At 50.9% G+C, this 19,387-nt stretch overlaps 1 protein-coding gene and 1 long non-coding RNA gene across 4 annotated transcripts in view; one reads left to right on the top strand and one right to left on the bottom strand.

The window, feature by feature from the left end:
• The window catches only part of LOC105478588 (protein kinase D2), a 44,737-nt gene extending 25,353 nt beyond the window's left edge, over positions 1–19,384 (top strand). For both annotated transcript variants that reach the window (XM_011736046.2, XM_011736045.3), the window contains 8 exons: positions 713–765; positions 891–963; positions 1,901–2,007; positions 2,913–3,074; positions 12,170–12,268; positions 15,570–15,837; positions 18,612–18,697; positions 18,988–19,384. In XM_011736046.2, coding sequence (XP_011734348.1) covers positions 713–765; positions 891–963; positions 1,901–2,007; positions 2,913–3,074; positions 12,170–12,268; positions 15,570–15,837; positions 18,612–18,697; positions 18,988–19,200 — 1,061 coding nt within the window. In that variant the 3' untranslated portion in view covers positions 19,201–19,384. The remainder of the gene's footprint in view (positions 1–712; positions 766–890; positions 964–1,900; positions 2,008–2,912; positions 3,075–12,169; positions 12,269–15,569; positions 15,838–18,611; positions 18,698–18,987) is intronic.
• Positions 3,535–19,387, bottom strand: part of LOC139360375 (uncharacterized) — a 27,814-nt gene continuing 11,961 nt past the window's right edge. The window contains exon 3 of one of the 2 annotated variants that reach the window (XR_011617713.1): positions 3,535–3,825. This is a non-coding gene — a long non-coding RNA (uncharacterized lncRNA). Of the gene's footprint in view, positions 3,826–15,257; positions 15,748–19,387 lie in introns of those variants that run through there. The other variant, XR_011617712.1, reaches the window with a different exon arrangement.

Below are 19,387 nucleotides of genomic sequence, written 5' to 3'. Positions count from 1 at the left end.
TGAGGGCCTAGGCCATGCCTTTTAGACCATTTAAGGAGCTCAGGCTTCTTCCTCAGGGCACTGGGGAGCCATGGCAGAGTTGTGAGCAGAGGAAGGATAGGGTCAGCCTTGTGCCTTAGTAAGATCCCTCTGGCTTCTCTGTGGGAGGTGAATAGGAGGGGCACGATTGGGGCAAGGAGACCAGGGAAGGGGCTGTGGAGTGAGGACCCAGAGTTGGAGGGCGAGCAGGGGCCTAGACTGGTGGAAGAGAGAGACATTCAAGTGGCAGAAAGATCCGGATTTAGAAATATCTGGCTCTGGTTGGGTTTGTAGGGGGACAAATTCAAGGGAAGACGCAGGAGTCAGTCTGGGCTTTCCCTCCAAGACTCGGTTTCCTTCTCTGTATATTGAGGTCAGTCTGCCTCCCCTGGTGCTGAGATCCTAGGGTAAAATGCTCAGCAAAATCATCCGTAACGTCACTCCTTTAGCCACTCAGTACATCTCATTTACTCTTCCTGGTGGCCCTATGAGGGGAGGTCCTTTTATTATCCCCATTTTCTAGATGAGGAAACCGAGGTTCATAGTGGACAAGTCACCAGCCTGAAGCTGCATGTTGTATCGAATATTGGATTCAAATCTGGGTGGCCTGACTCCCAAGTCTGCCCTTGCAGGTATAGGTGGAGATAATCCTGAGCCTGGAGTCCCCTCACCTCTTTCTCTCCCCTCTCCCCAGGACAAGCTTCTCTGAGCATCTCTGTGTCCAACAGTCAGATCCAAGAGAATGTGGTGAGACTCCTGCCCACACATGATGCCCTCCCTTCCCACAAACCCTCCCCAGCTCTCTCAGCTCCTTGACTCCCCCTCCCCGATTTCCATTTGCACCCCTGACCTGCCCTGTCTTCACCCTACAGGACATCGCCACTGTCTATCAGATCTTCCCTGATGAAGTGCTGGGCTCAGGGCAGTTTGGAGTGGTCTATGGAGGTGAGGACACTTTAGAGCTAACCCAGAGGGGGCCTGGGGCTGGGGGAAGCTGCTGTAGCTCCAACCCTTCCTTTCTGATTGGTCACATGCTCACCTCCTATGTTGATTGGGTTAGAAAGCTAGATCCTAGGTGGACTGGTTGTAGGTTCTTTTCTCATTGGGAGAAACCAATGGACTCTCCTCCTGTTGTAAATAGGAAGCGTAAATTCAGCACTCTGATTAGTCACAGAGGTAGATTTTGATTGGATAGGGAAGGTAGATTCTGCATTCTGATTAGCCACAGAGCTAGAACCTAGATTCTGATTGGATTGCAGTATAGATTCTGCATTCTTATTGGCCACAGAACTAGATCCTAGATTCTGATTGGATAGGAGGATAGATTCTGCACTCTGGCCACAGAGCTAGATCCTAGATTCTGACTGACTAGGAGGGCAGATTCGGCATTCTGATTGGCCACAGGCTAAATCCTAGATTCTGATTGGATTCAAGGGGTGGTAAATTTTACACTTTGATTTGTCACAGAGCTAGATCCTAGAGTTGGATAGGACAGGGAGGGTAAATTCTACACTCTTGGAAGTGTAGAATGTGGGTGGAGATAATTCTGAACCTAGAGTCCCCTCACTTTTGTCTCTCCCCTGTCCCCAGGACTCTTATGGGCCCCACAAAACTAGATGCTAGATCCTGACTGGTTATAAATCCAGTTTCCCATGTTATACATTCTCTTCTTTGGAGCTTTGTTTTTTGCTTTCCTTGTTTCTGCCTTTACTCCCAAAGTGCACCTCTGCTGGCCTTTTCACATATCTCCTGGGGCCTCCAACTCTGCCCAACTCTGACTGTCTCTATGATGGGGGGGCAGAGGTCAGCAGAGGTGGAGATACTCCTGCCAAACTGGGTGGTCTTGCTCTCTCAACCCCCATCTGTCTGACTCCCTGCCCAGGAAAGCACCGGAAGACAGGCCGGGACGTGGCAGTTAAGGTCATTGACAAACTGCGCTTCCCCACCAAGCAGGAGAGCCAGCTCCGGAACGAAGTGGCCATTCTGCAGGTAAGCACCAGGCCGCCTTCCCTTTCTGCTGCTTCCTTTCATGGGCCAGCTGACCCAGTGTGTAGGGGTGGTCAGGGAAGGCTTCCTGGAGGAAACCATATGCATGTTGAGACTGAAGAGGAGGAGAAGGTGTTCTTAGCAGAGGGACCAGCCTGTACAAAGGCCTGGTGAGAGGGAGCATGAGGTTTTCTAGAAAGGAGGTACTGGAAGATGAGGCCAGGGAGGAGGGTGAAGCCAGACCCTTGGGACTTTCTCCCGAGGGTACTGGGGAGCCACAGAAGGCTTTTGAGCAAGGGAGGGGCAGAATCAGGTGCATACTTTAGGAAAATCCCTTGGGCTGCCATCTGGAGGGTGGGTGGAAAGGGAAGTGACTGTAGCCAGGAGGCTGAGTGGGGATCTGGGTGGGAGAGAGGGGTTAGACCAGGATAGGACTGGGGAATGTGAGAGGGGGTATGGATTTAAAAGATACAGACATGCAGAGCTCTCCCCATTTCTCCAAGCTCCCGCTCCTCCCTCCTGCAACCCTGGGCCTCCACCAGAATTTCAGGATGTAAAGATCCTTCTGGGCCGGGCATAGTGGCTCATGCCTGTAATCCCAGCACTTTGGGAGGCCGAGGTGGGAGGATCATTTGAGGCCAGAAATTTGAGACCAGCCTGGCCAATATGGTGAAACCCCATCTCTATATTTAAATAGAAAGAAAAATAGATCCTTCTGGGCACCTGGCAGGTGGGGTGGAGGTGGGCCTGTTCTGTCTTGGCCTGTGGGAAGCCCCCTTCCCTCCCCGAGTGCCAACACCCCAGGGACATCCTTCTCCTTGTTTGTCATCCTCCTGCTCCCATACCTGACCCTTTGGGGTCTGAGTTCGTGGGCGACCTGGGCCCTGACCCCGCTCCCCACCCTGCAGAGCCTGCGGCACCCTGGGATCGTGAACCTGGAGTGCATGTTCGAGACGCCTGAGAAAGTGTTTGTGGTGATGGAGAAGCTGCATGGAGACATGTTGGAGATGATCCTGTCCAGTGAGAAGGGCCGGCTGCCTGAGCGCCTCACCAAGTTCCTCATCACCCAGGTGCGCCATTCTGCCCGCTGCCACCCACCCCTCCCCATCAGGTGTCGGCTTAGAGAGGCCCTGTATGCCTAGGGGGTCAGGAAGACACTGGCGGGAGTCACGATAGCAGATAATAGAAACCATAATCAGGCCGGGCATGGTGGCTCACGCCTGTAATCCCAGCACTTTGGGAGGCCAAGGTGGGCAGATCACGAGGTCAGGAAAACGAGACCATCCTGGCTAACATTGTGAAACCCCGTCTCTACTAAAAATACAAAAAATTAGCCGGGCGTGGTGGCGGGCGCCTGTAGTCCCAGCTACTCGGGAGGCTGAGGCAGGAGAATGGTGTAAACCCAGGAGGCAGAGCTTGCAGTGAGCTGAGATCGCGCCACTGCACTCCAGCCTGGGCGACAGAGCAAGACTCTGTTTCAAGAAAATAAATAAATTAATAAATAAAAACCATAATCATACAGGAGTAATAATAACCATAATATAAAGAATAAGCCGGGCACGGTAGCATGTGCCTGTGGTCCCAGCTACTCAGGAGGCTGAGGCAGGAGGATCACTTGATCCCAGGAGTTCTGCGCTGATCAGTTGTTCTCATTAAGTTCGGCATCCATGCGGTGACCTCCTGGGAGCGGGGGACCACCAGGTTGCAAAGCAGCCCAGGTTGGAAGCAGAGCAGGTCAAAGCTCTTGTGCTGAGCAGTAGTGGGATAGCATCTGTGAAGAGGCACTGCACTCCAGCCTGGGCAACATAGCGAGACCTGTCTCTAAAAAGAAAGAAAAAAGAAAAATAATAGAGTGACAATAACAATTAAAAATAATAAAGAGGCCGGGCGCGGTGGCTCAAGCCTGTAATCCCAGCACTTTGGGAGGCCGAGACGGGCGGATCACGAGGTCAGGAGATCGAGACCATCCTGGCTAACACAATGAAACCCCGTCTCCACTAAAAATACAAAAAAATTAGCCGGGCGTGGTGGCGGCGCCTGTAGTCCCAGTTACTCGGGAGGCTGAGGCAGGAGAATGGCGGGAACCCGGGAGGCGGAGCTTGCAGTGAGCCGAGATCGCGCCACTGCACTCCAGCCTGGGCGACAGAGCGAGACTCCGCCTCAAAAAAAAAAAAATAATAATAATAAAGAGTAGTCTGGGCGCGGTGGCTCATGCCTGTAATCCCAGCACTTTGGGAGGCTGAGGCAGGCGGATCACCTGAGGTCAGGAGTTTGAGATCAGCCTGGCCAACATGGTGAAACCCCATTTCTACTAAAAATACAAAAATTAGCTGGGCGTGGTGGCGGGCGCCTGTAATCCCAGCTACTTGGGAGGCTGAGGCAGGAGAATCGCTTGAACCCGGGAGGCAGAGGTTGCAGTGAGCCAAGATCGTGCCACTGCACTGCAACCTGGGGGACAAGAGTGAGACTTCATCTCAATAATAATAATAATAAAGAGTAATAATAATAGAAAAATAATAGACTAGTAGTAACGATAGCTACTTTTACTATAAAAAAAAAAAAAAATGATCAGTCAGGCTCCCTGGACCTGATTTGACTCATCTGGTAAAAAGGGGAGTCAGGCATGGTGGGGTACACCTCTAATCTCAGCTATTCAGGAGGCTAAGGCCAGAGGACTGCTTGAGCCCAGGAGTTTGAGACAGCCTGGGCAACATAGCAAGAGCCCATCTCAAAAACAGGCTGGCTCATGCCCATAATCCCAGCACCTTGGGAGGCCAAGGCAAGAGGATCACTTGAAGCCAGGAGTTGGAGACCCGCCTAGGCAACATAGTGAGATCCCATCTCTACAAAAAAAAAAAAAAAAAAAGACCTAGCTGGATGTGGTGCCTGGTAGCACAAGTCTGTAGTCCTGGCTGCTTGGGAGGAGGGAGTGGAGAGGATCTCTTGAATCTAGGTGGTCAAGGCTGCAGTGAGCTATGACCATGCCACTGCACTCCAGCCTGGGTGACAGAGCGAGACCCTGTCTCAAAACCAAACAATAGAAAAAAGCGTCAAGGAGCCCTTTTTCTCTCATTCATTCATTCAGTTGGTCAACAAATACTCCCTAGTCCATCCTCTGTGCTTGGTGCCTTGCTAGGCAGTGCTGAGGACACAGGGATGACCAATACAGCCCCAGCCTTAGACAATGATCGCTCAGGTGAGCAGGGCCAGGACAAGGGAGGCTGATAATGGTGATGATAAATAATGTGGTCACTGACATTTATTGAGCACTTACTATGTGCCAGGCATTCTTCAAACTCATTTAATCTTCATAGTAACCTATGTAGGAGGTGCTATTATTCTCACTCCCCTTTTACGGTTGAAGAAACTGGGGGTCAGAGACATCAAATAACTTGTCCAGAGTCACATAGCTGGTGGGATTTGAACCTAGGATCTTTGCTTTTAACTGGTGATGTCAAACTCATTTGTGTTACATTCAGACAGATTTTCCTTGTGTGCCTGTGCTTTTTGTTTGTTTTTCTTGAGACAGGGTCTCGCTCCGTCACCCGAGCTGGAGTGCAGCGGTACAACCATGGCTCGCTGCAGCCTCGACTTCCCGGGTTCAGGAGATTCTCCTGCCTCAGCCTGCTGAGTAGCTGAGACTACAGGGATCAGCCATCACGCCCAGCTAATTTTTATAAAGACAGGGTCTCGCTATATTGCCCAGGCTGGTCTTCAACTCCTGGGCTCAAGTGATCCTCCCAACTGGGCCTCAGCCTTGCAAAGTGCTGGGATTACAGGCATGAGCCACTGTGCGCAGCCTCTGTTCTTTTTTTTTTTTTTTTTTTTTTTTGAGACGGAGTCTCGCTCTGTCACCCAGGCTGGAGTGCAGTGGCCGGATCTCAGCTCACTGCAAGCTCCGCCTCCCGGGTTCACACCATTCTCCTGCCTCAGCCTCCCGAGTAGCTGGGACTACAGGCGCCTGCCACCTCGCCTGGCTAAGTTTTTGTATTTTTAGTAGAGACGGGGTTTCACCGTGTTACCCAGGATGGTCTCGATCTCCTGACCTCGTGATCCGCCCGTCTCGGCCTCCCAAAGTGCTGGGATTACAGGCTTGAGCCACCGCGCCCGGCCAACAGCCTCTGTTCTGATTTCTTTTTTTGGGAGGGCACATTAGATTCTTATCACTTATGTTGTTCAATGGTTTTATCCCAGTATTTGTTTGCCTCTTTATTTTATATTTAGCTTTTATTTAGCATAGGGTTTTATTTTATTCTATTTTTATTTTTTTTTGAGACAGGGTCTCATTCTGTCATCCAGGCTGGAGTGCAGTGGTGTGATCATAGCTCACTGCAGCCTCAAACTGCTGGGCTGAAGCGATTCTCCTATTTCAGTCTCCTGAGTTAGCTGGAACCCCAGGCATGAGCCACCATGTCCAGCTAATTTTTTTTTTTTTTAATGTTTTTGTAGAGACAAGGTCTTGCCGTGTTGCCCAGGCTGGTCTTGAATTCCTGGGCTCAAGTGATCCTCCCATCTCAGTCTCCTGAGTTAGCTGGAACCACAGGCATGAGCCATCACACCTGGCAATTTTTTTTTTTTAATGTTTTTGTAAAGACAGGCTCTTGCCATGTTGCCCAGGCTGGTCTCGAACTCCTGGGCTTAAGTGGTCCTCTTGCCACAGCCTCCCAAAGTGTCCGGTTACAGGCGTGAGCCACTGCATCCAGCCTGCCATAGAGTTGAACTTTTATGATGTTAAATATCCCCTTTTGTGGTTTCTGTGTTTCACATCCCTCCTAGAAAGGCCTTTCCTTCTGGTTGGCGCCTTGTCTTCTTCTGAGACAGCTCTGTGGGTCTCAGAGTCATCGTTGCTGTTTCCTTTACCCTGGCCCAGCACCCTTATCCTCTCAGGCAGTGTGCCTGTTTGTCAGGCTGGCTTATGGGATGGGGACAGAAATCCCCTGATGCAACCTCATCCAGACCTTATTATTTCTTTATTTTTGAGACAGAGTCTTGCTTTGTTGCCCAGGCTGAAGTGCAGTGGCACGATCTCGGCTCACTGCACCCTCCGCCTCCTGGGTTCAGGTGATTCTCCTACCTCAGCCTTCCGAGTAGCTGGGATTATAGGTGTGTGCCACCATACCTGGCTAATTTTTTGTAATTTTAGTAGAGATGGGGTTTCATCATGTTGCCCAGGCCGGTCTCGAACTCCTGACCTCAAGTGATCTGCCCGCCTCAGCCTCCTAAAGTGCTGGGATCACAGGTGTGAGCCTCCGCGCCCGGCCACATCCAGACTTCAGGTGTGGAGAGGAATCGTGGTTCTCACAGGTGGCTGCTTGCAGCAGCTGAGGGGGTTTCTCTTTCCGGCCTTCGTCTCTTCCTCTCTTTTTGCCTGCTTGCTCTTCTTTCTCTCTCTGCAGATTTCTGCTTTCTGGGCTCTTGCCTGCTCTACACCCAAGCCCTGTGCTAAACCCTTTACCTCATGAGCTTATTTAGGCCTCACCACCATCCTATGAGGTAGGTATTGTTATAACCCCCATTGTATAGATGAGGAAACTGAGGCTCAGGGAGATAGCTGTCTCCCTCGAGGTCACAGCCGAGTAGCTTTCCAGCCAAGATTTGAGTCTGGATCTATCTAGCTTCCAGTCTGGATCTATCTAGCTTCCAACCTGCCCTCTTTTTTTTTTTTATTTTTTTGAGACGAAGTCTCACTCTGTCACCCAGGCTGCAGTGCAGTAGCACAGTCTCAGCTCACTGCAATCTCTGCCTCCCAGGTTCAAACGATTGTCCTGCCTCAGCCACCTGAGTAGCTGGGACTACAGGCGCGTGCCAGCACACCCAGCTAATTTTTGTATTTTTAGTAGAGATGGGGTTTCACTATGTTGGCCAGGCTAGTCTTGAACTCCTGACCTCGTGGTCCACCCACCTCAGCCTCCCAAAGTGCTGGGATTACAAGCATAAGCCACCGTCTCTGGCCAATGGTTTTTTTTGTTTTTTGTTTTTTTTGTTTTTTTGAGACGGAGTCTCGCTCTGTCACCCAGGCTGGAGTTCAGTGGCACTATCTCAGCTCACTGCAACCTCTGCCTCCTGGGTTCAAGTGATTCTCCTGCCTCAGCCTCCTGCGTAGCTGGGAATACAGGCACACGCCACCATACCTGGCTAATTTTTGTATTTTTAGTAGAGATGGAGTTTCACCATGTCAGTCAGGCTGGTCTTGAACTTTTGACTTCGTGATCTGCCCACCTCGGCCTCCCAAAGTGCTGGGATTACAGGCATGAGCCACCATGCCCAGCCTAACCTGCCCTCTTTATTCACATGAACTGGGAGAAAATCAACTGACAAAATCTGGAAATGGGCCGGGCGAGGTGGCTCATGCCTGTCATCCTAGAACTTTGGGAGGCCAAGGTGGGTGGATCACCTGAGGTCGGGAGTTTGAGACCAGCCTGGCCAACATGGTGAAATCTCATCTTTACTAATAATACAAAAATTAGCCAGATGTGGTGGCGCACACCTGTAATCCCAGCTACTCAGGAGGCTGAGGCACAAGAATCGCTTGAACCTGGGAGGTGGAATTTGCAGTGAGCTGAGGTCATGCCGTTGCACTCCAACCTGGGCAACAGAGTGAGACTCCGTCTCAAAAAAACAACCTGGAGATGACATACAACACATGCATCTTTCCAGCTTGGTCTCCCAGTCTGTAGAATGAGGAGTTTGGCTGGGCAGGGTGGATCATGCCTGTAATCTCAAGGTTTGGGTAGCTGAGGTGGGAGTATCATTTGAGGCCAGGAGTTTAAGACCAGCCTGGGCAACACAGCGAGATGCCATCTCTACAAAATTTTTTTTTTTTTTTTAAAGAAAATCAGAATAAACACAAGTATTTAAATTCTGAGACATAGATAATAATTGCAGTAGTACAACACTGTGCTTCTGGTGTACTTGGCATTTTGTTTGAGAGAATCAAGAAATATGATTCTCACAGATAAATGGTTACAAATGATAATGGTTTTTTTTTTTTTCTTCCACTCAGCTTACCTTGTCATCATAGGAACAGATACAGCAGGAGAAGCTTTATTTAAGAGACACACACAAATATATTTACCGATAGGCCATCACAAAAATAGTAACTAATAACAACAACAGTAACATCTAACATACAGTGGTTAGCTATCCTAAGCGCTTTACATGCATCTTTAGATACGCTTTAAACCTTATAGCAACCTGTGAGGTCGGTACTCTTTTTTTTTTTTTTGAGATGGGGTCTCGCTCTGTTGCCCAGGCTGGAGTGCCGTGGTGCGATGTTAACTCACTGCAACCTCTGCCTCTGGGTTCAAGCAATTATCCCGCCTCAGCCTCCCAGGTAGCTGAGATTACAGGCTCGCGCCACCACACCCGGCTTATTTTTGTATTTTTAGTAGAGATGGGGTTTCACCATGTTGGCCAGGCTGGTGGGTGGGTACTATTATCACCCCCATTTTATGGATGAGGAAACTGAGAGCCAGAGAGGTGAAGAGACTTGCCCAAGGCCGTAAGTTCGTAAGCATTGAGCCAGGTTCTCCACCTGGGCAGGGCAGATTGGCTCTAGAATCTCTCTGCCTCTTTTTTTTTTTTTTTTTTTTTTTTTGAGGCGGAGTTTTCACTCTGTCGCCCAGGCTGGAGTGCAGTGGCACCATCTCGGCTCACTGCAAGCTCCGCCTCCCGGGTTCGCGCCATTCTCCTGCCTCAGCCTCCGGAGTAGCTGGGACTACAGGCGCCCGCCACTGCGCCCGGCTAATTTTTTGTATTTTAGTAGAGACGGGGTTTCACCGTGTTAGCCAGGATGGTCTCGATCTACTGACCTCGTGATCCGCCCGCCTCGGCCTCCCAAAGTGCAGGGATTACAGGCGTGAGCCACCGCGCCCGGCCTTTTTTTTTTTTTTTTTTTTTTTTTGAGACAGATTCTCGCTCTGTCGCCCAGGCTGGAGTGCAAAGGCATGATCTTGGCTCACTGCAAACTCCACCTCCCAGATTCAAATGATTCTCCTGCCTCAACCTCCCAAGTAGCTGGGACTACAGGTACCCGCCACCACGCCCAACTAATTTTTGTATTTTTAATAGAGACAGGGTTTCGCCATGTTGGCCAGGATGGTGTCTAACACCTGACCTCAGGTGATCCACCTGTCTCAGTCTTCCAAAGTGCTGGGATTACAGGCTTGAGTCACCGCACCCAAAGTTTTTTGTAAGGATGAAAACTATGTTTTTAAAAAATGGAATCAGGCTAGGTGCAGTGGCTCATGCCTGTAATACCAGCACTTCGGGAGGCCAAGGTGGGTGGATCACGAGGTCAGGAGTTCAAGACCATCCTGACCAACAGAGAGAGCAACCATCTTTACTAAAAATGCAAAAATTAGCTGGGCATGGTGGTGTGCGCCTGTAATCCCAGCTGGTCAGGAGGCTGAGGCAGGAGAATTGCTTGAAACCAAGAGGCCTTCTCAAAAAAAAAAAAAAAAAAGGCCGGGCGCGGTGGCTCAAGCCTGTAATCCCAGCACTTTGGGAGGCCGAGACGGGCGGATCACGAGGTCAGGAGATCGAGACCATCCTGGCGAACACGGTGAAACCCCGTCTCTACTAAAAAATACAAAAAACTAGCCGGGCGAGGCGGCAGGCGCCTGTAGTCCTAGCTACTCGGGAGGCTGAGGCAGGAGAATGGCGTAAACCCGGGGGGCGGAGCTTGCAGTGAGCTGAGATCCGGCCACTGCACTCTAGCCCGGGCGACAGAGCCAGACTCCGTCTCAAAAAAAAAAAAAAAAAAAGCCAGGGGGAATCAAAGCCTGACATAGTGGCACATGCCTGTAGTCCCAGCTATTTGGGAGACTGAGGTTGGATGATCACTTAACCCAATTAGTTTGCGGCTGTAGCAAATGATACTGCACTTCAGCCTGGTGACGGAGGGAGACTCCATCTCTTAAAAAAAAAAAAAAAAGGGTGAGGTGGGGTGGCTCACGCCTGTTATCCCAGCACTTTGGGAGGCTGAGGTGGGTGGTTCACTTGAGTGCAGGAGCTTGAGACCAGCCTGGGCAACATGGTGAGACACTGTCTCTACAAATACAAAAATTAGTCAGGTGTGATGGTGTGTGCCTGTAATCCCAGTTACTAGGGAGGCTGAGGTGGGAGGATGGATTGAGCCTGAGAGGTCGAGGGTGCAGTGAGCTGTGATCCCAGCTCTGCGCTCCAGCCTGAGTGACAGAGCAAGACTCTGTCTCAAAAAAAAAAAAAGAATCACATAGTTGGATCTTGAAAATGCCTGCTCTATTAGTAGCATTCAGGAGTTTACCATATGCTAGAAGATCTCAGGATCTTCACAGCCCCTCTCATGTAGCCGAGCCTTTCTAGTTTACATTTAACTCTTCTCTCTCAGGTGTAAATGGTTCTATGATTCTGAGATTCTTTGGTGCTCCAGTGCCTCCTGTTTCCCTGGCAGGGGTGTGTAGGAAGGCATGGATGGGGCCAGGCGTAGTGACTCACTCATGTCTGTAATCCCAGCATTTTGGGAGGCTGAGATGGGTGGATCACTTGAGGCCAGGAGTTGGAGACCAACCTGATCAACATGGTGAAACCCTGTCTACTAAAAATACAAAAAAAACTATCAGGGCAGGTCTGGGTGCAGTGACTCACGCCTGCAATCCAAGCACTTTGGGAGGCCGAGGTGGGTGAATCACGAGGTCAGGAGTTCGAGACCAGCCTGGCCAATATGGTGAAACCCGTCTCTACTAAAAATAGAAAAAATTAGCTGGGCATAGTGGCCGGCACCTGTAATCCCAGCTACTCGGGAGGCTGAGGCAGGAGAATCTCTTGAGTCCTGGAGGCGGAGGTTGCAGTGAGCTGAGATCATGCCGCTGCACTCCACCCCAGGTGACAAAGTGAGACTCCGCCTCAAAAAGAAAAAAATAAAATTAGCCAGGCATGGTGGCACACGCCTGTAGTCCCAGCTACTTGGGAAGCTGAGGCAGGAGAATCACTTGAACCCGCGAGGTGGGGTTGCAGTGAGCTGAGATCATGCCACTGCACTCCAGCCTGGGTTACAGAGCAAGACTCTGTCTCAAAAAAAAAAAAAAAAAAAAAGCATGGACGGGTTTGGAGGGCTGGCTGCTGAGGGTGAGATTTGGCTGAGTACCTGTCTACCTTTCTTACCGGCCCCATCTGCTCCCCTCAGATCCTAGTGGCTTTGAGACATCTTCACTTCAAGAACATTGTCCACTGTGACTTGAAACCAGAAAACGTGTTGCTGGCATCAGCGGACCCATTTCCTCAGGTCAGTTATGTCCCCTCCTGATTTGGGGAAATCCAGGCAACGCTGATGGCCGGGGTGGGGATGGGGAAGGGGATTATATTAATCAAGATGTGGGGGCCAGGCGCAGTGGCTCTTGCCTGTAATCAGCATTTTGGGAGGCTGAGGCAGGAGGATCACTTGAGCCCAAAAGTTTGAGACTAGCCTGGGCAACAAAGCGAGACTTCATCTGTACAAAAAACGAAAAAAATTAGCCGGGAATGGTGGCGTACACCTATAGTCCCAGCTGCTTAGGAGGCTGAGATGGGAGGATTGCCTGAGCCCAGGAGTTGGGTGGCTGCAGTGAGCTATGATCATGCCACTGCACTCCAGCCTGAGTGACAGAGTGAGACTCTAGCTCTTAAAAAAAAAAAAAAAAAAAAAGACCGGGTGCGGTGGCTCACGCCTGTAATCCCAGCACTTTGGGAGGCCGAGGCGGATGGATTATCTGAGGTCAGGAGTTCGAGACCAGCCTGACCAACATGGAGAAACCCCATCTCTACTAAAAATACAAAAAATTGGCCAGGCGTCGTGGTGCATGCCTATAATCCCAGCTACTCCAGAGGCTGAGGCAGGAGAATCGCTTGAACCCAGGAGGTGGAGATTGCGGTGAGCTGAGATCGTGCCATTGCACTCTAGCCTGGGCAACAAGAGCGAAACTCCATCTCAAAAAAAAAAAAAAAAAAAGTAAAAAGAAACAGATGAAATTAATTTTAATAATATAGTGTATCCCAACATATAGCACTTTATTCAATAGTCAACATAAAAATTATTAAGGCCAGGCGAGGTGGCTTATGCCTATAATCCCTGCACTTTGGGAGGCCAAGATGGGAGGATAGCTTGAGCCCAGGAGTTTGAGTCTGCATCCACAGTGAGCTATAATTGTGCCACTGTACTCCAGCTGGGGTGACAGAGCAAGACCCTGTCTCTTAAAAAATAAACAAAGTTCAGTGAAATATTCTGCTTGTTTTTCATACTATGTCTTCAAAATCTGGTGTGTGACAGTTGGGGAAATAGATTGACATACCCAAGTTGTTCCAAACATATTTAAAAGTTTTCTGGTCGGGCACAGTGGCTCATGCCTGTAATCTCAACACTTTGGGAGGCTGAGGTGGGCAGATCACTTGAAGTCAGGAGTTGGAGACCAGCCTGGCTAACATGGTGAAACCCTGTCTCTACTAAAAATACAAAAATTAGCCGGGCATGGTGGCAGGCACCTGTAATCCCAGCTACCCGGGAGGCTGAGGCAGGAGAGTTGCTTGAACCCAGGAGGTGGAGGTTGCAGTGAGCCGAGATCACACCACGGCAGTCCAGCCTGGGCAACAGAGCAAGACCTGGGCTAAAAAAATAAAAATAAAATAAATAAAAATTTTAAAAAAAGATCCAGCCAGGCGCGGTGGCTCATGCCTGTAATCCCAGCACTTTGGGAGGCCGAGGTGGGCAGATCACGAGGTCAGGAGATCCAGACCATCCTGGCTAACACAGTGAAATCCCATCTCTACTAAAAATACAAAAAATTAGCCAGGCGTGGTGGTGCGCGCCTGTAGTCCCAGCTACTCGGAGAATGGCGTGAACCCAGGAGGTGGAGCTTGCAGTGAGCTGAGATTGCGCCACTGCACTCCAGCCTGGGCGACAAAGCGAGACTCCGTCTCAAAAAAAAAAAAAAAAAAAAAAGATTCATAGGAAAGGGTAGATCTTGGAAAAGGGAAAGATCTATAAGATCTGTAGAAAGGGTAGAGGACCTCAGGAAAGTGTGGCTGTCACATTGAGATTCAGCTCAGGAGTTGGCACGTGGCTGGTTTCAAAGTTGACAGAGGCTTCAGACTTCAAGGATTTGGGGCTCTATCCTGCAAGCAACAGTGAGCCAAGGAAGGGTTTTGAACAGGGAAGGGACAATACATGAACAGAGCGGGGACTGAGGCTGAGAGTGGTAGGCAGCAGAACAGGACCTTGAACCCAGGTCTTGCTGGCTCCAAAGCCTGTCCATGACCTTACACTGCAGCCATTAACAATGAGGGAAAGGGGCCAGGCGTGGTGGCTCATGTCTGTAATCCCAGCACTTCGGGAGGCCGAGGCAGGCGGAACACCTGAGGTCAGGAGTTTGGGACCAGCCTAGCTGACATGGTAAAACGTCGTCTCTACTAAATATATAAAAATTAGCCAGGTGTGGTGGTAGGTCCCTGTGATCCCAGCTATTTGGGAGGCTGAGGCAGGAGAATTGCTTGAACCCGGGAGGCAGAAGTTGCAGTGAGCCAAAATCACGCTACTGCACTCCAGCCTGGGCGACAGAGCAAGACTCCATCTCAAAAAAATAAATAAGACAATGAGGGAAAGGTAGGCATACACCGTACTGTCTGCCGGCTACCGCAGTCAGCACCTGCTCCTACCTAATCCCCAGGAAAGCCTGAGAGGAGGCTGTTATCAACAACCCCCCAATACAGATGACAAAATCAAGGCCTGGAGAAATTAGGTTCCTGACCTGAGATCACGGAGGCTCATTCTGTGCTAGACACTGCTCCTAACACGTTGCATATATATTTCTCTTTCAGTTTAAATAAGCACCCTTTAAGGTAGGGACTGTTAAGATCTCCATTATGTTTCATGTTTGTTTGTTTGTTTTTTGAGACGGAGTCTCGCTCTGTCACCCAGGCTGGAGTGCAGTGGCACGATCTCGGCTCACTGCAACCTCCGCCTCCCAGGTTCAGGCGATTCTCCTGCCTCAGTCTCCCAAGTAGCTGGGACCACAGGCTTGTGCCACCACGCCTGGCTAATTTTTGTATTTTTAGTAGAGACAGGGTTTCACCATGTTGGCCAGGCTGGTCTCGAACTCCTGACCTCAAATGATCCATCTTCCTTGGCCTCCCAAAGTGCTGGGATTGCAGGCGTGAGCCATCATGCCCCAATCATGTATATTTTAAGGCTATTAAAAAAAAAATCTGCATTATTCAAAACAAACCATTGGAGGTGGCAGAGGTATAGCAGCAGCTAGCATTTATTGTGCACCAACTGCATGCCAAATATTGTCCTGTGGGCTTTGGATGGTTTAACTCACCATCATGGCAGTCCTCTGAGATAGGTGCTCTTCTGCTCATATTCTTCCTATAGATGGGGAAACTGAGGCACGGAGAGGGAAAGTCACTTGCCCAGGGTTGCTCAGCTAGTGAGCCGAGGAGCCTGGATTCAAACCAGCATTCAGCTTTCTCTGGAATACCATGGGGGGTGGTGTGGTGGGGTGGCGGGTGCGGCTCCATCACCCGATAGAGCCTTCGCCCCTCGCCCTCTGCAGGTGAAGCTGTGTGACTTTGGCTTTGCGCGCATCATCGGCGAGAAGTCGTTCCGCCGCTCAGTGGTGGGCACGCCGGCCTACCTGGCGCCCGAGGTGCTGCTCAACCAGGGCTACAACCGCTCGCTGGACATGTGGTCGGTGGGCGTGATCATGTACGTCAGCCTCAGCGGCACGTTCCCTTTCAACGAGGACGAGGACATCAATGACCAAATCCAGAACGCTGCCTTCATGTACCCGGCCAGCCCCTGGAGCCACATCTCAGCTGGAGGTGCCTGGGGCCCGCCTACCCCATGGGTGGGTGGGTTGTGGGGTGGGGCTGGAGGAGTGGGTGGGGCCACGAGAGGGGGTGGACCGGGAAGCAGTCTGGCACCTTGTGGGTGGAGCCTAGTGGTGGGGCGGGCCTACTGGAGGGGCGTGGCCACAGGAGGAGCCATCCTATAAACAGTGGGCTGGGACCCAGTCCTAGACTAGGTTACTTGGGCTGGAAACCAAGTGCCCCAAAACTGCTAAGGAGAACACTTGGAGCCTTAGGGGGCTGAGTGAGACTTGGCTTATCTAGGGTGGGATCAGGAGAGGGACTGGACTTGAGGGTGGCAAAGGGCTGGGGTGACCAGGAGAAGGGGCTGAGCCCCTCAAGGCATTGGTTGGAACCTGGAGCCTTTGGGTTTATGACCCCAAAAGGGTAAGCCTTGCAAAGAGGAGGCACCAGTGGGTAGGGTTGAGGAACAAGGGCCTGGCTACTTTGCTGGGTACTGGGGCCATGACTTGGGTGAAGATGGGCCTGAAGCCTGGAGTGGGTCCAGTGACCGAGGGGGCCAGTCTAGGGATGTGGCCTTGGAGGGTTTCTGAAGAGGTCCAGTAACAGGGCAGACCCTGAGGCCTGGAAGCTGGGAGGGGATGGGAGCGGGGAGGAGAAGGGAGCCAGGACTGAGGCAGACGTTGCGATCTCTGCATTCCTGGGCTTTGGTGTCGTGGCTGGGCCTGATGAGGTGGCACCGGGCCTGGTGACTTGAACCTGCTTGGGAATGGGTCTGTAACTTTCCCTGCTTGGAAAAGTTAAGTCCTAAGGCCTGGAGCTTTGAGGCTGGGTGTGGGATGGCATGTTTAGAGGGCCAGAGGCAAGGCTAAGATACTGGGGTGTGTCAGAAGCCAGGAGAACAAGGGACATGTCTTGGAGCCAGGGAGCTCAGGAAGACAGATGGAGTATGGGAAGGGGGGGATCATTCATTCGTTTATTTATAACCATTTATTCAACAAGTACATTCATGTATTTATAACCATTGATTCAACATGTTGAGTGCCTACGATGTGCCAGGCATTGACTGTTCCAGCTCTGGGAATACTGTGATGACTTGGACAGGAGGGGTCAGGTGCGGGGGAGCTCCTTGAGTGGTCTGTGAAGAGTGGAAGGGGGAAGAGCCCTCTCTGGAGGGTGTGACTTCATGGAGCAGGTGGGGCAGGGTGATGCGGAGGTTGCTCAGTGCAGGACAAGACAAGGTCTTGGTGGTGGTCTAAAAGTACAGGCCCTAAGCAGTGAGAATGTGGATTGACTTGAGTCCTGGAATAATACTGGGGGTGTTCAATACTGGCTTTTTTTTTTTTAGACGGAGTCTTGCTCTCTCGCCCAGGCTGGAGTGCAGTGGTGTGATCTTGGCTCACTGTAACCTCCGCCTCCTGGGTTCAAGGGATTCTCCTGCCTCAGTCTCCCAAGTAACTGGGATTACAGGCACACACCACCTGCCTGGCTAATTTTTTGTATTTTTAGTAGAGACGTGGTTTTGCCGTGTTAGCCAGGCTGGTCTTGAGCTCCTGACCTCAAGTTACTTGTCTGCCTCAGCCTCCCAAGTAGCTGGGACTACAGGCATGCACTACCATGCCCAGTTAATTTTTTGTATTTTTAGTAGAGACGGGGTTTCTCCATATTGGCCAAGCTTGTCTCGAACCCCTGACCTCAGGTGATCCACCCACCTCGGCCTCCCAAAGTGCTGGGATTACAGGTATGAGCCACTGCGCCCAGCCTGATGACATAAATGCTCCCTGATTTACACTGGCATTAGATAAACCTGATAAACGCATTGTAAATTTAAAATATCATAAGTTGGTCAGGCGCAGTGGCTGAGGGCCGTAATCCCAGCACCTTGGGAGGCCAAGGTAGGCAGATTACTTGAGCCCAGGAGTTCAAGACCAGCCTGGGCAATATGTCTCTACAAAAAATACAAAATTTAGCCGACCATAGTGACAGATGCTTGTAGTCCCAGCTACTCGGGAGGCTAAGGCAGGAGAATCAATTAAGCTGGGACGTAGAGGCTTCAGTGAGCATTGATCATGCCACTGCACTTCAACTTGGATAACAATGAGACCCTGTCTCAAAAAAAAAAAAAAAGAAGGAAATATTGTAAGTTGAAAATCCATTTAGGCCGGGCGCAGTGGCTCTTGCCTGTAATCCCAACAATTTGGGAGGCCAAGGCAGGCGAATTGCTTGAGGTCAGGAGTTCGAAACCAGCCTGGCCAACATGGTCGAACCCTGTCTCTACTAAAAGTACAAAAAGTTAGCTGGACATGGTGACACAGACCTGTATTCCCAGCTACTCAGGAGGCTGAGGCAGGAGAATCGCATGAACCCGGGAGGTGGAGGTTGCAGTGAGCCAAGATCATGCCACTGCACTCCAGCCTGGGCGACAGAGGGAGACTCCGTCTCAATAAATAAATAAATAAATAAATAAAAATAAAAAGAATAGTACACATGTAATTGTATGTACCTGTGTATGACAAAAAGAAAAAAAAAGGTGACATAGGGAAATGGGGGAATTGAAGTAGAGAACAGGTGAAGAGGGAGCTGGTGTGAACATGCGTGGGCAGGAGGAGACAAATTTATAATGAGGAAATGGGTGGGTGAGTGATTGGCACAGGTGAGGCTTCTGAACCACCTGAGCTAGTGCAGAAGGAAGGTGTCAGTGGCAGGCAGGTAGGCTAGGGCGTGCCTATTGGAGGAGTAGTGACCCTCGACCTGTAGGGCTTGACCTGTTTCTCTTTCCTATGCAGCCATTGACCTCATCAACAACCTGCTGCAGGTGAAGATGCGCAAACGCTACAGCGTGGACAAATCTCTCAGCCACCCCTGGTTACAGGTGATGCAGTGGGCAGGGCTGGCCCATTGGCTGGGTTGGAGGAAGGGGTGGAACTAGATCACTTATTGGCTAGGCAGGTAGTGACGGATGTAGGTTTCCTTGGGTCTGGAATGTGACTAGTCCTGCCATTGGCTGGAAGAGGGGGTGAAGCTAAATGTCTACTGGCTGGGTGGGTTGCAGAGGGTGTGGCTTCACCTTCATTGGTACCCAGCTCTCAGTGGCAAAGCAGATGGCCTCCAGGCACTGCTCCAATGCAGACCCCAAGCTAACCCCGGTTCTGTCGGGCCCAGGAGTACCAGACGTGGCTGGACCTCCGAGAGCTGGAGGGGAAGATGGGAGAGCGATACATCACGCATGAGAGTGACGACGCGCGCTGGGAGCAGTTTGTGGCAGAGCATCCGCTGCCTGGGTCTGGGCTGCCCGCGGACAGGGATCTCGGTGGGGCCCATCCACCACAGGACCACGACATGCAGGGGCTGGCGGAGCGCATCAGTGTTCTCTGAGGTCCTGTGCCCTCGTCCAGCTGCTGCCCTCCACAGCGGTTCTTCACAGGATCCCAGCAATGAACTGTTCTAGGGCAAGTGGCTTCCTGCCCAAACTGGATGGGACACGTGGGGAGTGGGGTGGGGGGAGTTATTTCTGAGGCCCCTCCCTGTTTCCCCAGCAATTAAAACGGACTCATCTCTGGCC

This window comes from Macaca nemestrina, chromosome 20 (assembly GCF_043159975.1).
Source record: "Macaca nemestrina isolate mMacNem1 chromosome 20, mMacNem.hap1, whole genome shotgun sequence".
In the NCBI taxonomy this organism is placed as follows: domain Eukaryota; kingdom Metazoa; phylum Chordata; class Mammalia; order Primates; family Cercopithecidae; genus Macaca; species Macaca nemestrina.
The sequence above is the reverse complement of the archived record's forward strand: the minus strand, read 5'-3'. Positions and strand labels throughout refer to the sequence as shown.